This window comes from Mixophyes fleayi, chromosome 3 (assembly GCF_038048845.1).
Source record: "Mixophyes fleayi isolate aMixFle1 chromosome 3, aMixFle1.hap1, whole genome shotgun sequence".
NCBI lineage: Eukaryota > Metazoa > Chordata > Amphibia > Anura > Limnodynastidae > Mixophyes > Mixophyes fleayi.
In genome coordinates, this window is record NC_134404.1 from 228,819,805 (window position 1) to 228,840,371 (window position 20,567).

Below are 20,567 nucleotides of genomic sequence, written 5' to 3' on the forward strand. Positions count from 1 at the left end.
TAGGCAGCAAATGATGAAGTTGTAGTACTCAACCCTGTTGCTCCCTGTGTTCTGGTCATAAATATGTCTCCTCATGCTCCTGGATGCTGTATAACGGTGCAGGCTGCTATTACCTGAAATAGTCCCAGGTGTGCTTGAACTTGGATTTTAGTACCTCCTCCACTGAGCATAGCTTGTGTAATACAATGCACGCCACATTCGTGGGGGGAGGGGGGCAGATCCATGAAAACATAGTAGGCAGCCAGCAATGACAACCTTTTCCCTGTCATAATGGCACATGGATCATGAGGTGACAACTAATTTTCACAGGTCCTTGATAGCCAACAGGAGGGAGTACTACAGCATATACAAAAGCAATATATAATTATAGTTTAGGTCCTTTAACAAAAATGTTGAATAATGAGCTGAGGCAGAGCTGTTTCATAGGAATGGCTGCATACTGTATAACTACTTGTTTACTGAACCATTTTCATTGAAAAAGTGGTGTTACAGTAAAATCTTTGGATGCCACCAGGCTAGATTATATTAATGCTATATCCTGAGCTGTAATATATCCACAGTACATCATCTGCTTCCACAGATTGGTTCAGGGCTGGTCTATGCTCAAGACATCTTTTTTGACAAAAGTCACATGTGAATATGTTGTCACCAATGGTTGTGCACAATAAAAATAATTTTGGACACAACTTTTTTGGAAAACCTTTAATTTATGTATTTACCAATTTAATACTTGATTTTCGCCTTGTATGTGTGTGTGTATTTGTTCAATGCTTTCTGTGATGGATTTATTTTCTCTGGTCTTATAGAGTAGTTTTCATGCAGGTTTGCACAATGAATGGCAAGGCCAAATTGCCTTTACATAGTCCTACCTTTCATAATCACCAGAATCACATACTGGCTGGAGTGTCATCCTTGGGATAAACAACAGTGAATACAGCATGCCTGATTATGTATAGAATATAGTGGTTAAAGACTGCTTACAAAAAGTGTTGCTGTATTGTGCTGACTGGACTTCCTGATATTTAGTCTCGGACACAATGTAAATTAGCTGTTGGCGGAGGTCTTCCTGTGTTGTATCATGTGAGCAAGGGTAGCCAAATAGGGGCCTTTGTTGTAAACTAGGAGTTTATCCTCTAGGACTTCCTCTTGTTTTATGAAAAAACTTGTCTTATGATGTTTGCTCTTGTTTATCCTCATTATTATTTATACCTACTCCTGTTGCCATTTTTCCCTTGTTTGCTGGTGGGAAGTATCCTGCTGTGGTGATGCTACTCCTTACTGATGTTGTTCATTCAGACACCATTTAATTTATAGGTCCGTTTTAAAGCACTAGTAACCCAAAAATAGAAACATAGCCCATAATCAAACATCAGATTAACTCTATAACACTAATCTCGGTACATAATATATACTGTGCATGAACAATTCCTTACCTAGAAAAGCACAACTGGTTCATACTATATATAGTGTATATTTTTCTTTTATTTAAGTTTGGGTTTTAAAAACATGTCTGTTTATCATTGAGCTTGTACTCTCTTCTACTTTAAGATGAAATCAAAACAGAGCATCGCATCAGCCATTTTGTTGGAGTACAAGAAGAAGAATAAAACTCTGGTAAATCAATAGTTTGTAGAAAAGCTACATCTCATAAGTTTTTAGGATATTTATGGAAAGTGGTCCCAAGTAAAAAGGATCAGATTATGACCTTTCTTTTACTGCAGTTTAGAAACAAACATCTGATTGATGACTATGGGACGTCTTTTTCCTATGTACTTGTTTTCATGAATTTCTATCACTGGATTTATTACATAGAACTGTAAAATACACTGTTACTTTAACGGTTTTTAGTGATTGGGAAACCTCAACAGGAAAGGAGATCCCCCACGTTGGTACACTAGTCAGATCTTTAATTCCAAAATCTCCCTTGCTGACTCGTGTCCTGAATATGAAATAATTGTATCATTGTGGTACAATTCTTTTGAAAGTGTTCCAACTAGCCTTCACAGAGAACACAACTTTATATTGTGCAACTTATAGATGTGATTGCTTATTAAATCATAGATATGAGAGGTGGCTTATTCCACAGTACTGCATTAAATGGAGACAAGAGAATCAGAAACACTGATTCATAGAAGTTAGGGGATCTTTCTCACAGAGCTTACTGTCTAAAATGTAACTGTCAGAACCAACTCAACTCTATGATCACTATTGTTTTAACGTGGACTATTGGGAAATACATACAACTACAGTTTCAAATGTTTCTCCCTTTTTCCTGTTCTCCTTTCCTTAAAAAAAAAAAGCTAACACAAAAATCTGGCTGTGTTTCTGGTTATGAGAGCATTGCAGATGTGCGAAGTATACACTTGTTCCAAGAGAAGCTGAGAGGTTCCACCCTAGGAAACATGCCAACGTTCCCGTAGCTTTCAGTCTAGTCTACTGGCAGCCAAATGTCCTCCTCTCTCTTTAAATGTATCATTTTATGTATTGGATTGGTTGCTTTGTTTTGGTTGAAAACTAAAGAGCCAGCTGTCTACAATCTGATGTAATGTTACCTTGGAAACTGAAAATGAAACACTTAGGCATGGTAGTCTGCATTACAACATTTACTTTAGCCAATGTTATGAAAAATATTGTGCCATTTGCACTCCGCTGTGGAAATGTTTGCTCTACCAGAAATGTAAATGGGGCTTTTATTTTCTTTGCATCATCATCATCAACATTTATTTATATAGTGCCAGCAGATTCCGTAACGCTTTACAATTGGGAGCAAACATTAATAAACAATACTGGGTAATGCAGACAGAAGAAAGAGGCCCTGGTTGCAAGCCTGCAATCTACGGGATGGGACAATCTTTGCATGATCTATATATGACATCACTGATATAGTTTTGATATAGTTTTCTGAATGCTTGTCCCCAATTGCTGATGCTGCTACTGTTTTAGGTTACCTGCAAACAGTAATACATAAGAGTTAGTTGTCCCTTATTATGTTTTGTATTGAGAACAGTTAAACAGACCATTTTAAGCACTACCATTGTTCTTGCTGCGTTCACAGCGAAGACCTTCTGCTATCTGTGTTAAAAAAAACCTTCCCCCACTTATATCGCTACAACTTTGACTGAAGTTTCTTATCAGACATCTGTTTAGAGAAGAGGATAGGTTGCATTTTAGAATTGGAACGAACAGAAGGAACCATGGAGGACCACTCATGGCAATTTCTCACCAAGGAGCATAAAAACAGACATTACTTTTACATAAACTTTCTTTAGCACAGCAGAAATAAAGAGAGAAACATTTTACTGCTTTTTCTCTTTAATTCCAATGTCCTACTGTAATTTTGTGGTGTGTCTAGAATTTGGATACCTTTTTTATGTCACATGATTTGTCACGGTCAATTTGTCTTTAGGAAAGCTAGTCCTTTTTTTCAGGTTGCACCCTGTACTGAAGGCACATCTCCACAATACTGGACTGAAAATAAGTGCAAACAATATCTTTCACTTTCTTCTGCCATCCACTTTGGTGACCGCCGCTGTTTAGCCAACACAAATTCCATTATGCCTCAGAACAAATACAATATTGTATTTTAAATTTCTCTAAATGTATTTATTATTAAATATCTCATTTCAAAGTGTCGCAAACTTTTTTGGGGGATAGTTGAGTTCTTGGGTATCACAACATAGGTAAATTCATGAGTAGCACCTTTGCTTCATATTTATCAAAGTCACATAGAAATCAGTAGAGTTCTGTTATTAGATTTGAAAGAATCATAGACCCCCATGTATACTTGTATAATTAAATACAAACATTTATTTGTAATTTTTTAGGAGAGGCAAGAAACTAATGTTTCAGTGTTTTCTAAAGTTCTATACTTTTTCACCTATGCGCTAATTTGAAGCTTGTTTTGTGTTCCATAGTAGTTGCGCTGCTAGACTTTATGTAGCTATGTAATAGTCAATAAATACTGGGAGTGTTAATCCTGTGTAGTGACCCTCTTCACAGTGTTATCTGTTGATTGTTCTCAAAGAAGCAGGTTCCATGAAAAGTGGTGGTGGTGGGGGGGGGGACACAAAAACGAGCAAACGTAAAAATGAAAAGTATATATTTGGGCAAAAAATGTACTAGCAACTGAAATAAGAGCGATAGGTAATCACGTGTATTTCGACCTTCTAGACATGTTTCGCCGATGTCTCTGGCTTCCTCAGTGGGCAGTTGGCCAGTGTATATGTTTTTAGGCCCAGTAGGGGTTTGACACACTGACATACCAGTTTTGTTCAATCTGTTTTTTTATTAAAACATGCTGTGCACATATAATAAAAATGATAGATCATGTTTGAAAACTGTAACCATTGAGTCAAACTCTAACCATTCTCACAAATTAACAATTGAGTACATTGATAATCCTAAACTGCGATGAATTATTTATAACTTTTTAATGTGTTGCACATTGTGACCTAGATTTCCATATGAATGCAGTGCATTTTATTTTTTAGGAATAATGTCCGTTTGCTTTGCTTGTGGTTTGCCGTTATATTTCTCATTAAGCAGACATACTGACATGCTTTCTTAATTCATTGGAAAACTGGATTTTTGTTTTTTTTCAAACACTGTGCTTTTTAGTTTAGTCTCCCATGCAGCAATGCAGTATTTCCTTGGTTTCTTTTTCTTATGTTTATATTGAGAGGACAAAGAGGTTTGAAGATTGATTTCTAAGTAGTTCTTCCAATGCTGGCTTAGACCATGCAGCACAGCCTAACCTGTTTGGCCTTATATTTATGATAAACCCTTGGATAACAATAGTTATTTTATTGTATTTAATACTGCAACTGTGGTTAGTCCCATGGAATTACTCTGAATGAAAGTTATCATTCTCAATCATATTCAGTTCCTCTTGGTGTAGCACCCATCTGATCATTATCCAATTACCATATTGTTAAGCTTTGTTGTTCTAAGTGAAGTACATATGGGTCAATAGTTTTAGCTTGCTATGTATACATTTGGAAACTTTCTACAGTTTTCCAAAGTTAACATATTGCATGATGTTGGTCATTCGTAACTGAACTCTATAAAGAAGGTCAACATGGTGTTTTGGGCAGCTATTTGTAGCATCTATTTGAAGTTGGATATATGAACTTTGTTTCATATAGAAGTACATCTGACCCCACAATCTTACTGTATTTATATCATCATACCTCCAACATTTAGAATAACAAAATCAGGACAAAATATACCTACCTCCGTTCCACCCACAAATGAAAACATTTGGGTAAAACCCTACCCATTTTTTGTTAAGTTCCACCCCTTTTGTGGCAGCAAATCAGGGCTGTTGGGAGGTATGCATCATTACTCTGTTTTGGCTGTATGCTTGTTGGCATGGCTCCTCCTACTTCTAACTTGTTTACTCAGGACTCGCAGATTCTTGCTTTTGTAATACTTTGTGGTGGTATTAACACTTAAGGGTCTAATTATGTTGAGTCAGCGTTAAGGAACATTTTTTATCTTTTCTTATCATAGCGATCGAAAATCTTCTTTATCAAAATTTTTGAGGGCTTTTACCCATTTATGAGCTATTTTCCCAGCCCCTAAGGCTACTGCTGACAATACCCTTCATCACCAAGGGAGCTTTGTTAAATAAGGTGAAGCACTAATGGGAGTTTTTGCTGGATCTATGGCTTTTTACCCGTTCAGAAGTAGACCCCTAAATCTTTTACTTGTTCGTGTGCATTAGGCCCACATTTCACCTCTGGTTGATGATAGACATTAGTGAATACGTAGACTCATGATGTGTAAGAGAAGCCAAGATTATTCAGGAGCAGCATCTGAGGCAGTTGAACTTTAAATTACTGTAGTCCAATTTGTTAGCAGTGATGTAAGATCAAAGTAATATATATATTGCCCTTTTATCTCCTCCTTATATCAACTTTTTATTTTTATTGTAGCTTTTACAATATGTAATTTAAACGATTAAACTTCCTCATAAAGATTATGTGGGTTTTTTTTCTGTGTTAATATAGCAATAGATTAAATCAGCTTTTCTATTCCGGTATCCTTTCATCATTTAATCATCTTGCCAGCAAAAAAAGAAAGAAATATTTTAAAGCTAACACATGAAACCTAATACAGTGTATGAGAGATCTGTTACACAATAGATAGCCTATCAGTTAGTTTTATCTGTTAAACTTTAGGCACCTTACACATAAGCTTAGTTAAAAGCATGTAAACTGGTCTGGGGAACCCATTGGTTTCAGTGACCCCATACTTAATTGCGATGGCAGCTAAGAGTGTGGTTAAAACACTACCTGCTCTATTTGCTTGAGACCACTGAAGGACCCCCACTCTGCCCCCCAAAGTGTAAATTGACATATGGGATCAGCTGACCTTATCATAAGTAACTATTAAATATGCAAATATCTGAAATAAAACACCCTTGTAATGCTTCGGTAATACACGGTGCAAAGCAGGTCAATGTTGACAATACTTACGGCTTGATTTATGTGATTTGTGATTTGATCTACCTAATATTGTTTATACTGCAAAGGTCTACTGTCATCTGCAAATGACTGGACATACAATAATAAAGATACCTGGCTTTGTAAGAGCAGATACAATTTGGTTATAAATCCACCGTTACAGAACCATTCATGAGTTAAATCCTTGTCATTGTGGATGTGAGACCTTTGAACATGCTTTAGTGGTTTTAAGTTTATGTATGGACCAAGGTCACAGCTAAGCGAGAAACCAAAACACATGCAACAAACAATGAACACAGTGCTTCCAGCTGTGTTTATGAAGCATGGGATACTTCTAACAGGGTATTTTTAAAAATAAAATAAAACTTTTATTATGATCTAATTTATAATCTCATAATTAAATCTTGTTATTAAATGATGTGAAATGTAAACAGCACTATGAAGTCCTGTGCTGTTACCTCAAGTAGATGAACGGAAGTATCACATTGTATATGAATTGGCTTTAGCACAGGATTTCTGTTCCATCTTGTTCCATCTGCTGTCACTGCTGCTGGAGAAAAGATGCATTTTTCTGTTATTGTTTTATTATATTGTGCTCTTGAGGGGGAACATCTGGGATACAGCACATTTGATCAAACACAAAAGTGAAGGAAATAAATGAGCAAACATCTGACATGAGGTTGGGGAATATATTCTGTATAGCTATAGGTTTGTAGTCTCTTTTTAACCAATTGAATACATTTGTGGTAGATCTATGACGCAGTCTTCTCTAATACAAGTCTGACTTGCCATCAATGTTACACGCATTAGTTCATTGTGAGGCTTTAGTAGGATCATACTATGTCCTCAAAATCTCTGTTAATTTTTGAAGCATAAAGTGTACTGAGCACAAAAAACTGATTGTAAAAAAGAAAAGTGATCTGCTCTAACAATGAGAAATTTAAGTAAGCTTTAAGACCTAATGGTGACCACACATGCAGTACCTGAGCCATTTAATATGATTGGGAGCAACTGGATGGTTAAATGCATTGATCTAGTTGTTCAGTCACTGAACTAAATAGCCATGTTGAAAATGCAAAACACATGCTCTTCCACCTCAAAATGTTGACCCCCCCCTACCGAGCATTGATGTGAGGAGTCATTTGCTGCCCACACAAAATTGATCTTATTAATGCCAACCTAAACATCTTCCCTTCAGTGTGGAGGCTGCAGAGGAAGGAGGGAGACTGGTAGTAGTCTACACTCCACTCCCTCCTCTGATTGGCTGTGCTGCATGACCTCACTGCATTTGTTATTTAATGATACAAATGGTGTAAAAAACACTAAACACATATTGCTAGAAAGGTCACAACTTTACTCAAGAAACTTTGTAATATCCTTTCATTTTCCAAAACAGATTTTGGCTTTAGAGGGCAGTCTATTGAATAAAGTGAGATCTATACATAGAATTACTTTGTTAAAGGGAATGTTAGTCCAGCACTGGTCATTACAATTCCTTATGTGTATAATAATAATAATAATAATAATAATAATATATCTGAATTAACTGAAGTGTTTATACTTAATCAAATCAATATATATGAGATATACATATAGCTTTTTGGATTTAGCTATCCTTATATTCTTACCACAGTTTGTTATTTCTTGTGAGGCATTATATTTGAAATGCCACATTGGTGTTATTTTATATATTTATGTCCTAACCACTTGTATACCTGAAGTGTCAGCTAAAATGGAGCCCTTCATTCCTTACATAAACTGATTTTAACAATGAAAGAAAGAAACATTATATATTTTCAAATTGTTTCTCTACAGGTCCCATTGCAGCTGCCCCAGTCCACCTCATTACAGTTGTACACCTCTATATACTGTATAGATATAGTACCAGTATTCATTTCTTCTCTTTCTATACTGTATAACCATAACAGGCTCCAGTGTCCCTTACTGCCAGGAAGCAATGGTGCCTACTTTAAAATGCCACAGGAAAAAGGAGCAGGGATGTAAAAAAAGAAACTAGTGGCATGCTATTGTTACTTCCTACAGCATTCACATAGTAGGTTATCCTGTTGTTGATGAAAAAACGTTTGAAACAACCAACAAGTTGTTAATTGCATTTGTAACACTGTTCAATTCCCTACAATATAAATAGCAGTTACAGGCGGCCTTAGTACAACCTTCTGCCTCTAGATAGCTCCCTCCTTATGTAGCAGTTACAGTAGGGCCTTTCCCCTTGGACCTTACCAGTACATTATAGCCAAAGCTTGGGGCACTGAAACCGCCCTTAGGAACTAGAGGTGTGCGCATAAAGGCGGCACCTGATTGAATGGCCGAAGTGCCTGTCTCATCACCCAACTTCTACAAGTTGGGGTTTGAGACACTATATAGTAAGGGAGTTTGTTTCAGTGTGGATAACTTTGTTAGTCTAGATACTAGGGCTGCGCTTGGGGCACGAATGTTTCTTTGTATCTTGGAAAAGAGCATTAAGAATGAACTGCTCTATTCTATTATACCCACTGCTTTGTAGCCTTGTATCTATTCGTGTGTATGTGTTCCTTCTCCATTAGTCGAGAGAACAGTCTGAAGACGAGTCAGAGGAGTCAGTAAAATTCAAGAGGCTCCACAAGCTGGTGAACTCCACTCGACGAGTCAAGAACAAACTTATCAGAGCAGAAGAAATGAAGAAGCCCAATACAGAAGGTGAATACAATATGCAGAGGTCCATAGTTGATGACTGATCAATGCTAAGCATCAATAGATAACGCTAGTAAAATGCCAGGGAAAAATGTAAATAAAAATAAGATTTTATTACTTTTTTTGTTATATTTCAAAGGAAAAAAAGTGGTGTTATCCATAGCAAACACTTAAATGTTTCTTCTGTGTCCTAAACTGAATTCGCAAATCGCATTTGATTAATTTCTGCAGGCAGCCTCACTGTTTTCCTTTTGTACCAGTTTTCCAAAACCTCCCAAAAACTCCCTTTATTTTAATACCACTAAACCCATTTACTTGTATACCCAACAGAAAATACCACAAATATTTATTTGTGAATAAAAAGCCCCAAACCTTTGCTGCTTTATTCGTCTCGACAATGTCCCTGATGTCCATATAACTGTCTCTAAGAAGGCTTTTAAGGGAGTCTAGGTTCTCAAATGTTTTATTTAATTTTCCCCTGTAGTTCCTCCCAATAAAAATCATTTTCAACTGAGTGAGTTTCGTACAAAGCCTGCAGAAATGAAAGGCACTTCTAAGTGCACTCTAATATATTTGTTATCGATTAAGTCTCTAGTGTTTCTTTAAATAAAGTAACTTCTGGGCAAGCAACCTAATATTTTTATGTGTACTACTCATATAGTATAAATTTCCTAACAAAATTAATCTGTATCATCTTGTTTCAACACAAGAGCCTCATGATGGGAGACATCTCTAAACTAGTGAAAGTTGGTCCATGTGTTATAGATTAGAATATTTACCCTCTAGTGCAACTATTTTACTTTCTGAGCTGCTCTTTAACATGCTAACTTGGTCCCAGTTATGTCATTGGCTACAATGTTACTATTAACAGTATTTATTGCTATTAACGGTACTTGTTGTTGTTGTCATATTCCAGGAATCCTAATGTTTTACAATTGTTTCATAAGGTGTTTTCTCATTACAGGTCTAGAAGACACAATTCACAGCACTCCGGTTGCGGATGATAAATCGGCACTTTATTCTGGCGTTCATAAGAAGCCACTATGTAGAGTGAATTCAATGGAGAAAACACAGATAGAAGGTATTTCACCTTCTGTGTCCCCTTCATCTGGAAACTTTGACACAATGAGTGTTAACAGAAAACTGGTAAAGACTTTGAGCAAAACTGAAGGTCGTGGTCTCATCAAGCCTCCCAAGAAGATTGGAACTTTTTTTTCCTATCCTGAAGATGACAAGTCCCAAAAGGTTTCTCGTTCTATGACAGAGCGAGATTTGAAGAAAGGTCTTGGTTCTTTAAGCCACGGGGTAAGTACAGAGAGTGTTTGCTTTTATGACAGAAACAGGCACAAGCATCATCTTTTGGTTTCTCTGGAAGAGGTGCAAAATATCAGGAAACAGATAAGGTTGAAGAAACTCGATTCTAATTATTCATGTGCTAGAACTTTTCTCTGTCCGCGGCCAGCTAGAAAAGGAACATCCTCTCCAGTTTGTGACCAGCAAATATTCCGTCAGAGATCCAAAGGAGGCAGCAGCGTCTTTCCAAACAGAAGGCCACGGGGCCGCACAGTCAGTGAATTTAACATAACCTATGTGGTCGAGCGGAGTTTGTACAGTCATTTGAACTTAACCCATCTTGTGCGACCTGTCAGTGACAGGACTCTTAGCAAGGCTGAGAAGCGGTGCCTGCTGGAAGAGGAAGAGGAGGCTGAGAGAAAATGGGCAGCTACAGTGGACCGTTGTACTAAAAGGGTTCTCTTGAGAATCCATCAAAAGTCTGTGAGTCGAAAGAGTTCCCTTGATGTTCGCCTTCCATCTCCTATTGAGCTGCAGTCAGTGATGGTTTTACATATCTCCACCCACATATGACCTTCACTTTAGATTTGCACATTTTTCCACACTAGATAGATGCCAAAAGAATTGCTTACCAGCGAACATTTATTACCATTTATTGCTTAATGAGCTGTGAACATTTTTTAAGAGTGAATATTGTCCCCTGCAATTGCCCTGGTTCTCATCCTTCCAAAAACATGTAATATTCCTTTACAAATAATATAAAATGATGTATAGCAAAAGCAAAAACAACAAATATCATCTATGTTTTGTATATCATAAAAGAACCTTTTAAGATAAGGCTGTGTTCATCCATAATGGCCATAGCAATATATAATTACACAACTCCACCACTAGTTAAGCAGTAAACATCCGTGACAAAGATGCCTCAAGGCATCAGTATTTAGTTCTACTCTGACAGTGACTTTTGTATTCCTTTAAAAGATTTTATTTTATTGCATAGCTCTTACTTCTGGCAGCTTCTGAGTTGTAATGACTATGTAATTTAACCTCTTACTGCCTCACACAAGTCCTATTAGATGTTTGTGTGACACAAGTAATGCGCGTTAGCATATCTGCATTCTCTTACACATACTAATTGTTCCTGCATTACACAACACAAGCAGGAAACCACACATCGGAATGAAATACCTCGCTGACTGCAACCTCTGGGAAATGGTGATGGTTCATATTGTGTGGAAGTGATCATCCTGTGTGAATTATTTTTTTTGTGGACAATGTTTTTCATATCATGTATTTATTGTTTGATGAAGATTCTGCACTTGATTGCATGAGCATTCCATTGCAACTGATCATTTCATCAACAGTCTCAGTAGCAAGACTGACAGAGAAGTCAGCACTTGTCTCTACTTATGTATGGCTTTCCCAATGGATTTTCATTCAAAGACATTGCGTAAAGGAACTGTTCAATAGGCTAACAAACCTTACTAGTCAATAAGGGTGTATATATATATATATAAAATATAAATTTTATTATGAACATCACCAAATAATTTTCTTACTGATATCTTATAAAAAAGATGAATGACTCCAGAAATGCTTGGAGTATATTCTTGCATTGTGTTTATGTATTATAATAATACATTTTGTTTTCTATTGTAGCACATGTGTTTAAAACTGTTGTCTGGCCTTAGGAGGACAATAAGGTTATATTTTTCCTTCAATACAAAACTATGTTTTATTTATTTTTTTTAAAACCTTGGAGTTCTTCAATGCTTCCGTACCGATGAACTATAGCGTGACGTCATTAGAATTAACCAGCTATTACTAGTTTTCTGCCGAGTTTATCATGAAATCTACGATTGCTTCTTTTTGACTTTGGATTATTTGGGATCTATGTTTCGTTGAAGTAGACTCTCAAACCATCCAGCCAACTCCCTCTCCCTTTACAAAGTTGCGGCACAGATTTGTTTATTTCCCTAGTGTGGTTACAATCCTTTGTTTTTAGAACCTGGCTTTTTTTCCGGCTTCCTCCAGCTGCTTAGTATGTTTTCTTTTCACAGAGATTTCTCTAGTGCTATGGAGGAGCCTAAACTGCATTGTTTTTCCCTGATCACTGGAACAAAAGGCCAGTTAAGCTGTATATTTCCTGGACAAATAGTCACATTTAATATTGAAGAAGTGTAGGAAGTGGCCGATGCTATAGGGAAAAGGCAGAGGGGACAGGGACATCAGTCTTGCCGTACATACTTACGGGCAGTATAGCTTGCCCTATGCTGTATTCACCAGTAGGTGCATTTAGTTTGAACTCTTCTCAATATAGCCATCAGTTGAGTCCTATTACAAGTCCTGTTAAAGTATGCCTAGCAATTAACAGTGTGTGAGCCATAGACATAGCTGCACTGTACCAACTTTTGTCATAGTGGTCAATTAATCAATCAAGCAATCATGGTTGTAACGAGCATTCCATAGTCTGATATTAAACCGACATATGTGCATACCCTATAAGGAAATAAAGGGGCTGTCATGTTGTTATTTTCTACTTTATATGAACATTGTAATTCAGTTACCAGTAGATATCTAACAACAGTGTGTGGCGCTGTCATTCTAACGAACATTGTTAATGGACAATGTTGTTAAATGCACAAGTTTCAGCTGTCCATACATGGCTTAGTTAATAATTTAGGATCTATTTATGAGCTATGACTTATATGGGAGTACAGTGCAAAGTGAGTCATATGAATTTAAATCCATGCATATCTTTTATATTACGTCTAGTATTGGAGAAGTCACAATGTTTGGTTAAAAATGGGATTCTGTACATGATCTGATTGTTCTCATAGAATAAGAACACATATTTACTCGCTGTAGTCACTTATGTGAAGAATGCTGTTGTGCATACATGGACAAAACATTTCCCATTGAATTCCCAAAAGACATTAGACCAAAGACCTTGGATTTATTGCAAAAAAAAAAGTCTAACTGCGTTATTTTTTTGTTTTTTATATTTATCGGGGGGGAGGAGGCTTAAGATTGGGTTGTGCATAATATATTTTTGGTTATTGCCTGCATGTCCTACTGATGTAGGTTAGAAATACTTGCTACAATGCAAAAAAGTGTAAAATGTAGTTTAGTTGAGTAATTTCACATCCTGCCCTTTATAGCAGTTTTGAAATCCTAAATGATGGTGGATTCTTTAAATGTAAAAGTACTGATCAATTTTTAGAAGCGCAAAATGCCTACATACTGAATTTCTAGAATAAAAAATGCCTGTTTACTGTATTTATATACAGTATGTCTGTGTGCAGAACAGTGTGTATTATGGGGTAGACTTGTGTTTATGTTTTTCAAGTTTACCATTGTTTACTTGCATTTTAATTAGATGCAAACTTCAGTGTTTGGGAGAAAATATATTTATAACTTACTATTCCTTCTAACCTGCTTTATAATGATTACCCTGATAAATAATATGTGGCTATCATTTGTGTGGTGCATCCTAAGTTAAATGGTCATTTATTTTTCCACCCATGTTTTGTGTCCCTTTAAGAAAACCGTATTGTAATGTATATAGCATATCTTTATCTGCTGTGCAGAAGTGGGGAGAAAAGACAGTGAGCAGTGAGCCATGTGGTTACCATACATTAGCTCATCGTGATTCTCAATATGACTGAAAAATGACTCTGTAGGCTTTGATGAAGCCTTTAAACCAAAGTGAATTCTGAAGGAAGCCTATTAATATTTAAACGTGAATGAAACCCCATCAAACGCCATTTCTGTGTGAGCATGAACCACCAAACAAATATCTCAATTTTTTGTTTCTCCGGGTTCCATTTTGTACAGTGGCATATGTTTTTGTTTTTCCGGATTCCATCTTGTACAGTGGCATATGTTTTTGTTTTTGGGCTGTTTGAAGTTATTTATAGATTTCATTTTATATTTTCATTTTTTTTTATCTCCTTTTTCTGTCTCATTTCTCTTCTTGCTTCCTACTGCTTTCCTACTGCTCCACAGAGGACCTGCAGCTTTGGTGGATTTGACCTAACCAATCGCTCCTTACACGTTGGAAATAATACAGACTTATTGGTGAGTTTATCAGACCTCTCCACTTATGTTGGCTATTTTATTTAAAATGCTCAATGCAGCACAGAATATTGCAGAAGATATTAGTGTGCTGATCTTTGTGAGGCAGTGACTTGTTCACTTATGTACATTGATAATGAAAACAATGTGACTGGGACCGTATCATGATGTAATGAAGGGAATTGTAGATGTCACAGACTGAAAGAGTTATTGTGCTACTGGAGACCCTGCTCCTTCCATGAGTAAGGAGGCTCCTATGAAACTGGATCAGGGAAACAGTGTGTCAAACACACCTCTATATTAAATGAAGTTCATACATCCAACTTGTTTTTTTTTTTACTAGTCTTCCACAACATTCCTAAGACACTAGACCCCAGCAATTTCAATTCTACAGATATAATTCATTGAAAACTTCTGCTATAGGTTCACCGCTGGCACCCACAGTTTCCTATTGGCTGATAGATTCACCAGACAAGATGAATGGTTTTGACCTATCATTATCCTTCTTATTATGTGTGTGGCAATGCCATGGGGTTCAGGAATGGTTTTGCCTTCTCCAAGTTTTAGATGTTTGACGTAATATCCTTACTGAAATCTGAACTGTTAGGTTAATTCATTCTAAACACAATGTAAGGTTTCTTGTAATCCTAGTGGAGATAAAATATTGTTATGTATATTCTGGGGCTGCAATGAAGTTTAATATTGTTGGGCTGTTTAAGGTTTTGGATGTACGAATATTTATTTAGCAGGGAAAGATGATGGCTATTGGAGTCACTCATTGCTGCGTCTTTTCTACAAATAAATCATGCTGCCGTAGATGATTATTCTCACACACTGGAAATGATTTGGGAAAGCTCAAGTTTGACCTGATTTACTCTTACAGGAGAAAGATGGAGAGTTTATCTACAAAGAAGTCATTAAATCCCCCACCACATCAAGAATCTCACTTGGTAAAAAAGTGAAGTCTGTCAAAGAAACCATGAGGAAAAGGATGTCCAAAAAATACACAAGTTCTGTGTCAGAGCAGGTCAGTAGGAAATTTACATTCCTTTCCTGCAAATTGTTTATTGAAATTAAGCTGCTTTAAAAAACAGAAATAAGCTTTTGAATTCTGGAGTCCAGCTGTGCTTGAATGCCACATAGCCAGATAGAATAATGCTCTGCAACAGCTACCTAGCAATGTGGCTGCTGTGTATGCGTGTTAGTAGCCTGCCACATCTGCATATGTATGTCACAATCAGTGACACCGGATGAAGACACGGTTTGCTGTGTCAAAACCTGACACATACAACCTGCTGCTGTCGGCCTGCTGTACAACTACAACTCGCCAGTCACTCCAGGGGGGCATATATTACAAAGACCCGGTTACTTATAACTGCTAAATGTGGCTTTACGATATAGATGCAGTTAGCCCTGTTTATTATATCCCGCATTAAGAATGTTTTTCATTCAAATTTTTTCTCCTACTCTGGCTGCAAAAATGTTAATTTATATTTCTACATATTGACGCTCGGGACGCAAATAGCAGAACTCATCTGAGAAAGGGGAATCATATGCACCCTATTTCTATTATGCTTTCCAGTTAAATAAAATGCAACCATGCAATGCATTGCTAATGTTCCAAACACCTTCATCACAACTAAACAAGCAAATTTAAATTATATTGAGCACTGCAGCTTAAGGAAAACTTAGGTACTTTGTCATTTAAAACACTTTCTTAAATCTCTATGTAAAATCGTTAACCACAAGGGTAGACATACTTAATAAAATAGTTTCTCTGTACATTGACAAATGCTGCCCTCTAGCCTTGGCATAGCTGTACTACAACTTGGCAAAATGTTTCATACATTTCTGCAGAAACATGAAACATTATGATCTAGGTACTCTTACCAGTAAACACTGACAATTCAGTCAACGTATGTCATTTAGGAACATGATATTTGTTACTGACATGAAGAATCTATACATTTGGGAAGACATCCAGTTTGTTCTATGGTTTCATACTTATTTTATTCTATTAATAAATGTTCAACATACCGTATTTCTTCGTTAGCAAGACGCCATCGACTATAAGACACACCTACGAATGAGTCCTATGAATAAAATAAAATGCAAAAGACGCACCCGCCATTCTAAGACGCTCCCCAATTTTAGAGATGTTTATATGGGGAAAAAGGTGTGTCTTAGAATCGAAGCAATACCGTATTAGTCATGCTGTTTTTTTTGCTGGTTGTAGTCCACTGCAATACTGCACAACTGTTTAGCTGTCTAGGTGAGACTGAGAATTACTATTGAGTCAATCTACGTGTTACATGACAATACCCAGGGGTTATGACATTTTGCCAGCATGCAATTTTTCTCTGTTGCAAATCTATTAATTAATCTACTTGAATTTATAGACAAACTGTATGAATTAGTGTACATTTAAACACAAAGGAAGTTTAAAATGCATAAATCGGAGTCATTCACAGAGCAGAAAGCTGCATACAACAGAGATCTTACTTAGTACTTTACCAATCCAATATAGATGTCATCCTGACACATTCAAATTGAATGCTGTACCTATGCCAGCTGACAGTGACAGTATGACTAGCTGTTTTCTATTACTGCAAATAGTGTTTTGGCTTTTTTGCAGCTGGTATCTGTGTTTTGAAAAATATTATTCTTAATGACCACATGAATATCACATACCTGTAACAGGAGTCTTTTATAACTTAACACATTTTTGTGTGTGTAGCTTTGACTTTTGTATTAAAATACAGGTATTTTCTAATACATGATAACCAGTCTATCCTTATTATGATATACACTAGCCATATTTATAAAACATCTTCATGGTTTCCATTGTTGATACTGTTGTTATTACCATTTGTAAGATACTTATTCTAGTAACAAGCAAAACTTGTTAAACTGGTAAAAAGATGACTAGTACAAAATATAACAGGGATGTCAGCACAGGTAGTACATCTACTAACTGTACATAACAAAAGGTGAAATCTTGTATGTATTGTGCAGTAATAAATGACCATTAATAAATGTGGCCTGTGGGCCCATAGCTCAGCTTAATAGCAGCCAACTAGCACCGTGCATCACATTAGCATCCCATTAGCTAAGGCATTTCATCTGCTGCATCTTTACTGGACATATGGTGATGAATAGACTATTTCTATATGCTCATCTGGGCTGGTTTAGTCTTTTCCATGACAAGTAGGGTTATATAGTGTATAATTGTTCAGGGGCGCTTCCCTTTCTAAAGGTGCAAGGTTTCTAATATGGCAAATTATTAACAAAATAAATTATTAACAAAATAAGTTATTTTATGTTTGTTAGGTAAATTGTTCACTATACAAAATATTTTACTTTCACCTCTACAGTGGATCTCTACAGTTGGATCCTACAGACAGTTTGAAACTGGCCGGTTAACTCTATGTAAGCCAAATGTCTATTCAGCAAAAGGTGTTTATATCTAAAGAAAATAAAAAAAACTCCTGACACAATTACCTTAAACTGGAAGCGGTAGGCAATTGAAAGGGTTATTACAAACTAGCACACCTCTCTACATATCATTGCATATTCACTTCAATATTCCTGTTATGGACTGTACTTATACAAGTAATATACTCTACACAATGTAAAGCTGTATAGAACAACAGAATATACAGTCTACAATGACAAATTGTTGATCAGTCAGACCCTTTGGGTAGAAGTCAAAATGAATTGCTGAAGCTAATGCCATACTTCCCAATATTTAGAATCATGAAATGGGGACAGAATAAGCCCTGCCTCCGTTTTGTCCAAAATCCGCCCACAAGGGGCAAATATGTGAAAAAACACCACCCTCTGTTTGTTAAGCCCTGCCCCTTTTGTATCCTGCAAATAGGTGTGTCCTGCCCAAATAAGAACATTTGGGAGGTATACAATGACAGTAAGTGGCATACAGTTGTGTTACTGCCACCATTGCAAGGGGGTGCAGCACTACAAGACTATCAATGCAGAGCATGCGCAGTAACATTTTTTGCTGTGGGGCCTGGCACTGTTGTGTTTTGCCCCCGCTTATAGTATTATAGTGATATAAGAATTGTGTAAAAAAAGCCTGTTTTATGCCATAAATCAAACAACTGGACTAAGTCTCACTCTCTGAAAGGCCACACAGTTCCATATTGAAGTTGTTGTGCAGACACAGAACACACAAAGAGGTTATTTTGGTTCATAGATCACGTTGTGCTTTCCTCTATTTCAGCTGAGTTGCTACTGTTGAAATTAAATACATTTGCTGCTGGTCTTGCAGAATGCAAATGATAGGTTTCATTTTAACTAGCTTTATGAGTAGTCGTAAGTTCCATGTACTTGGCCTGTCTGAACTCTACTTGGCGTCATTCGAAAGGCAAGCTGCTATTTCTGCACATTGTAATTTTCCTTAGCTAAACAGTTTGTTTATGTTAATACTGAGTTGGTGGCTGGAACTTCTTGCCTACTCGATATTTTAATAGGTCCGTAGAAGTGGTGAGATTCTAAACATGTAAATACTGGCATATAAAGTACAATCATTTCAACTTTAAATAATTGCTCTAACCGAAAAACGCATCCTCTGAAATTGCAATTTCTCAGACCATGTCATAATAGTATAAATATAGTGTTGTCTAATTAAAATGAACCAGAAGCAATTAGCATTCTGTACATTGCTAAACATCATCCAATAATCCCCAAATTACCAGAACACTTAATTCATATGTGATGAATGAGGACAGGATATTTATATGGGGGAAGAACGAGGAGGTTTCCGCTTTTTGCCTGTCCCAATTTCTTTTATTCCAGATGGTAAGTAGCAACAATTAAAAAGTATTCAAACAACACTGCTCTGCAAAGCGGAGCCAGTTCAAGCACTTCTGCAAAGTGAGAAACCTGTAGTCCACCCCTGTGCATTTATGATACATACTGGATGTACCTTTTACTTATGCAGCTCAAGACACAACCTTCAAGACACAGCAAGTGAAATGTATTAACATTACATTATTATGAAAAAAGGTTTTTATTTTTTTAAGCCATTATAATTTTACACATATTCTTTTAATATAAATCAGTTGCACCTTCCTAATAATGTAATAATAGATTTTTGTTTTTAAACAAATGTTATTTTTTGCTAATGGGATTAAAGCATTCTATAATATTTAATGATTTGTTAGTAGGGTGTCACCGTTCTGTTTCAGTGTATGCGTAATGCATCATTTTATCTCAGCTAAGCAATGATCTGACAACTCCAGGTTTTATTCATAAATGTCTCACATTTTCAATTCACTGATCATTTCTAATAAATAAAGTAAACAATATTTAGAAATGTTGATAATTTGATTAGTTTTTTCCCTCAATATACACAGACATGGATATGTATGTATTTGGATATTGTCTGTAATTTTATTTTTATTTATTCTATGTTATGATCTGTAGACGGATGGTCAATGTTATGAAATCTTTTGTAGGACTCAAGCATAGACGGAATACCTGGCTCCCCTGAATCTCCTCAGCCCCCCATCAGCACACTTGAAAAGCCAAAACTAAAAGCAGGGGGCTCAGTGGAAAGTCTTCGAAGTTCCCTGAGTGGGCAGAGTTCAATGAGTAAGAATATACATTGTTGTTTCATTATTGGACTCTGGGGGGTATTCAATTGTTAGCGAGTTTGGAAGTTCGAGTGTGCAAAGTAATTTTTTTGCTATTTTACCTTATTTTCGAGCGCGAAAACTTCTCACGCAATTCTAATCTTTTTTTTTTTTTGCTGCTACTTGTCTAACTACAAGCACCAACGTACCCATAGCACCCAGGGCATGAATGCACTTGTAGTAGAACCACAAGTGCCAACATGCTCTTACACCCACGGCTGGCTGTGATCTGTAGTTCCACAAAGCAAAATGTTAAATAAAAGCACAACACCCTCATTCCAACCACAAATCTTTATTAAAAATATTAAAACCCCAAGAAATACAGTAAACACCCTCATGTACACCATAGATTTTAATTTAAAAAAAAAAAACTCACCATGGACGA

The 20,567-nt window shown here is 36.5% G+C and overlaps 1 protein-coding gene across 7 annotated transcripts in view; it reads left to right on the forward strand.

The window, feature by feature from the left end:
* The window catches only part of SASH1 (SAM and SH3 domain containing 1), a 191,205-nt gene that overhangs the window by 144,382 nt on the left and 26,256 nt on the right, over positions 1–20,567 (forward strand). For 4 of the 7 annotated variants that reach the window (XM_075203241.1, XM_075203242.1, XM_075203240.1 and 1 more), the window contains 5 exons: positions 9,032–9,164; positions 10,123–10,934; positions 14,460–14,531; positions 15,412–15,555; positions 20,006–20,141. In XM_075203241.1, coding sequence (XP_075059342.1) covers positions 9,032–9,164; positions 10,123–10,934; positions 14,460–14,531; positions 15,412–15,555; positions 20,006–20,141 — 1,297 coding nt within the window. The remainder of the gene's footprint in view (positions 1–9,031; positions 9,165–10,122; positions 10,935–14,459; positions 14,532–15,411; positions 15,556–20,005; positions 20,142–20,567) is intronic. The other 3 variants (XM_075203245.1, XM_075203246.1, XM_075203243.1) reach the window with 2 other exon arrangements.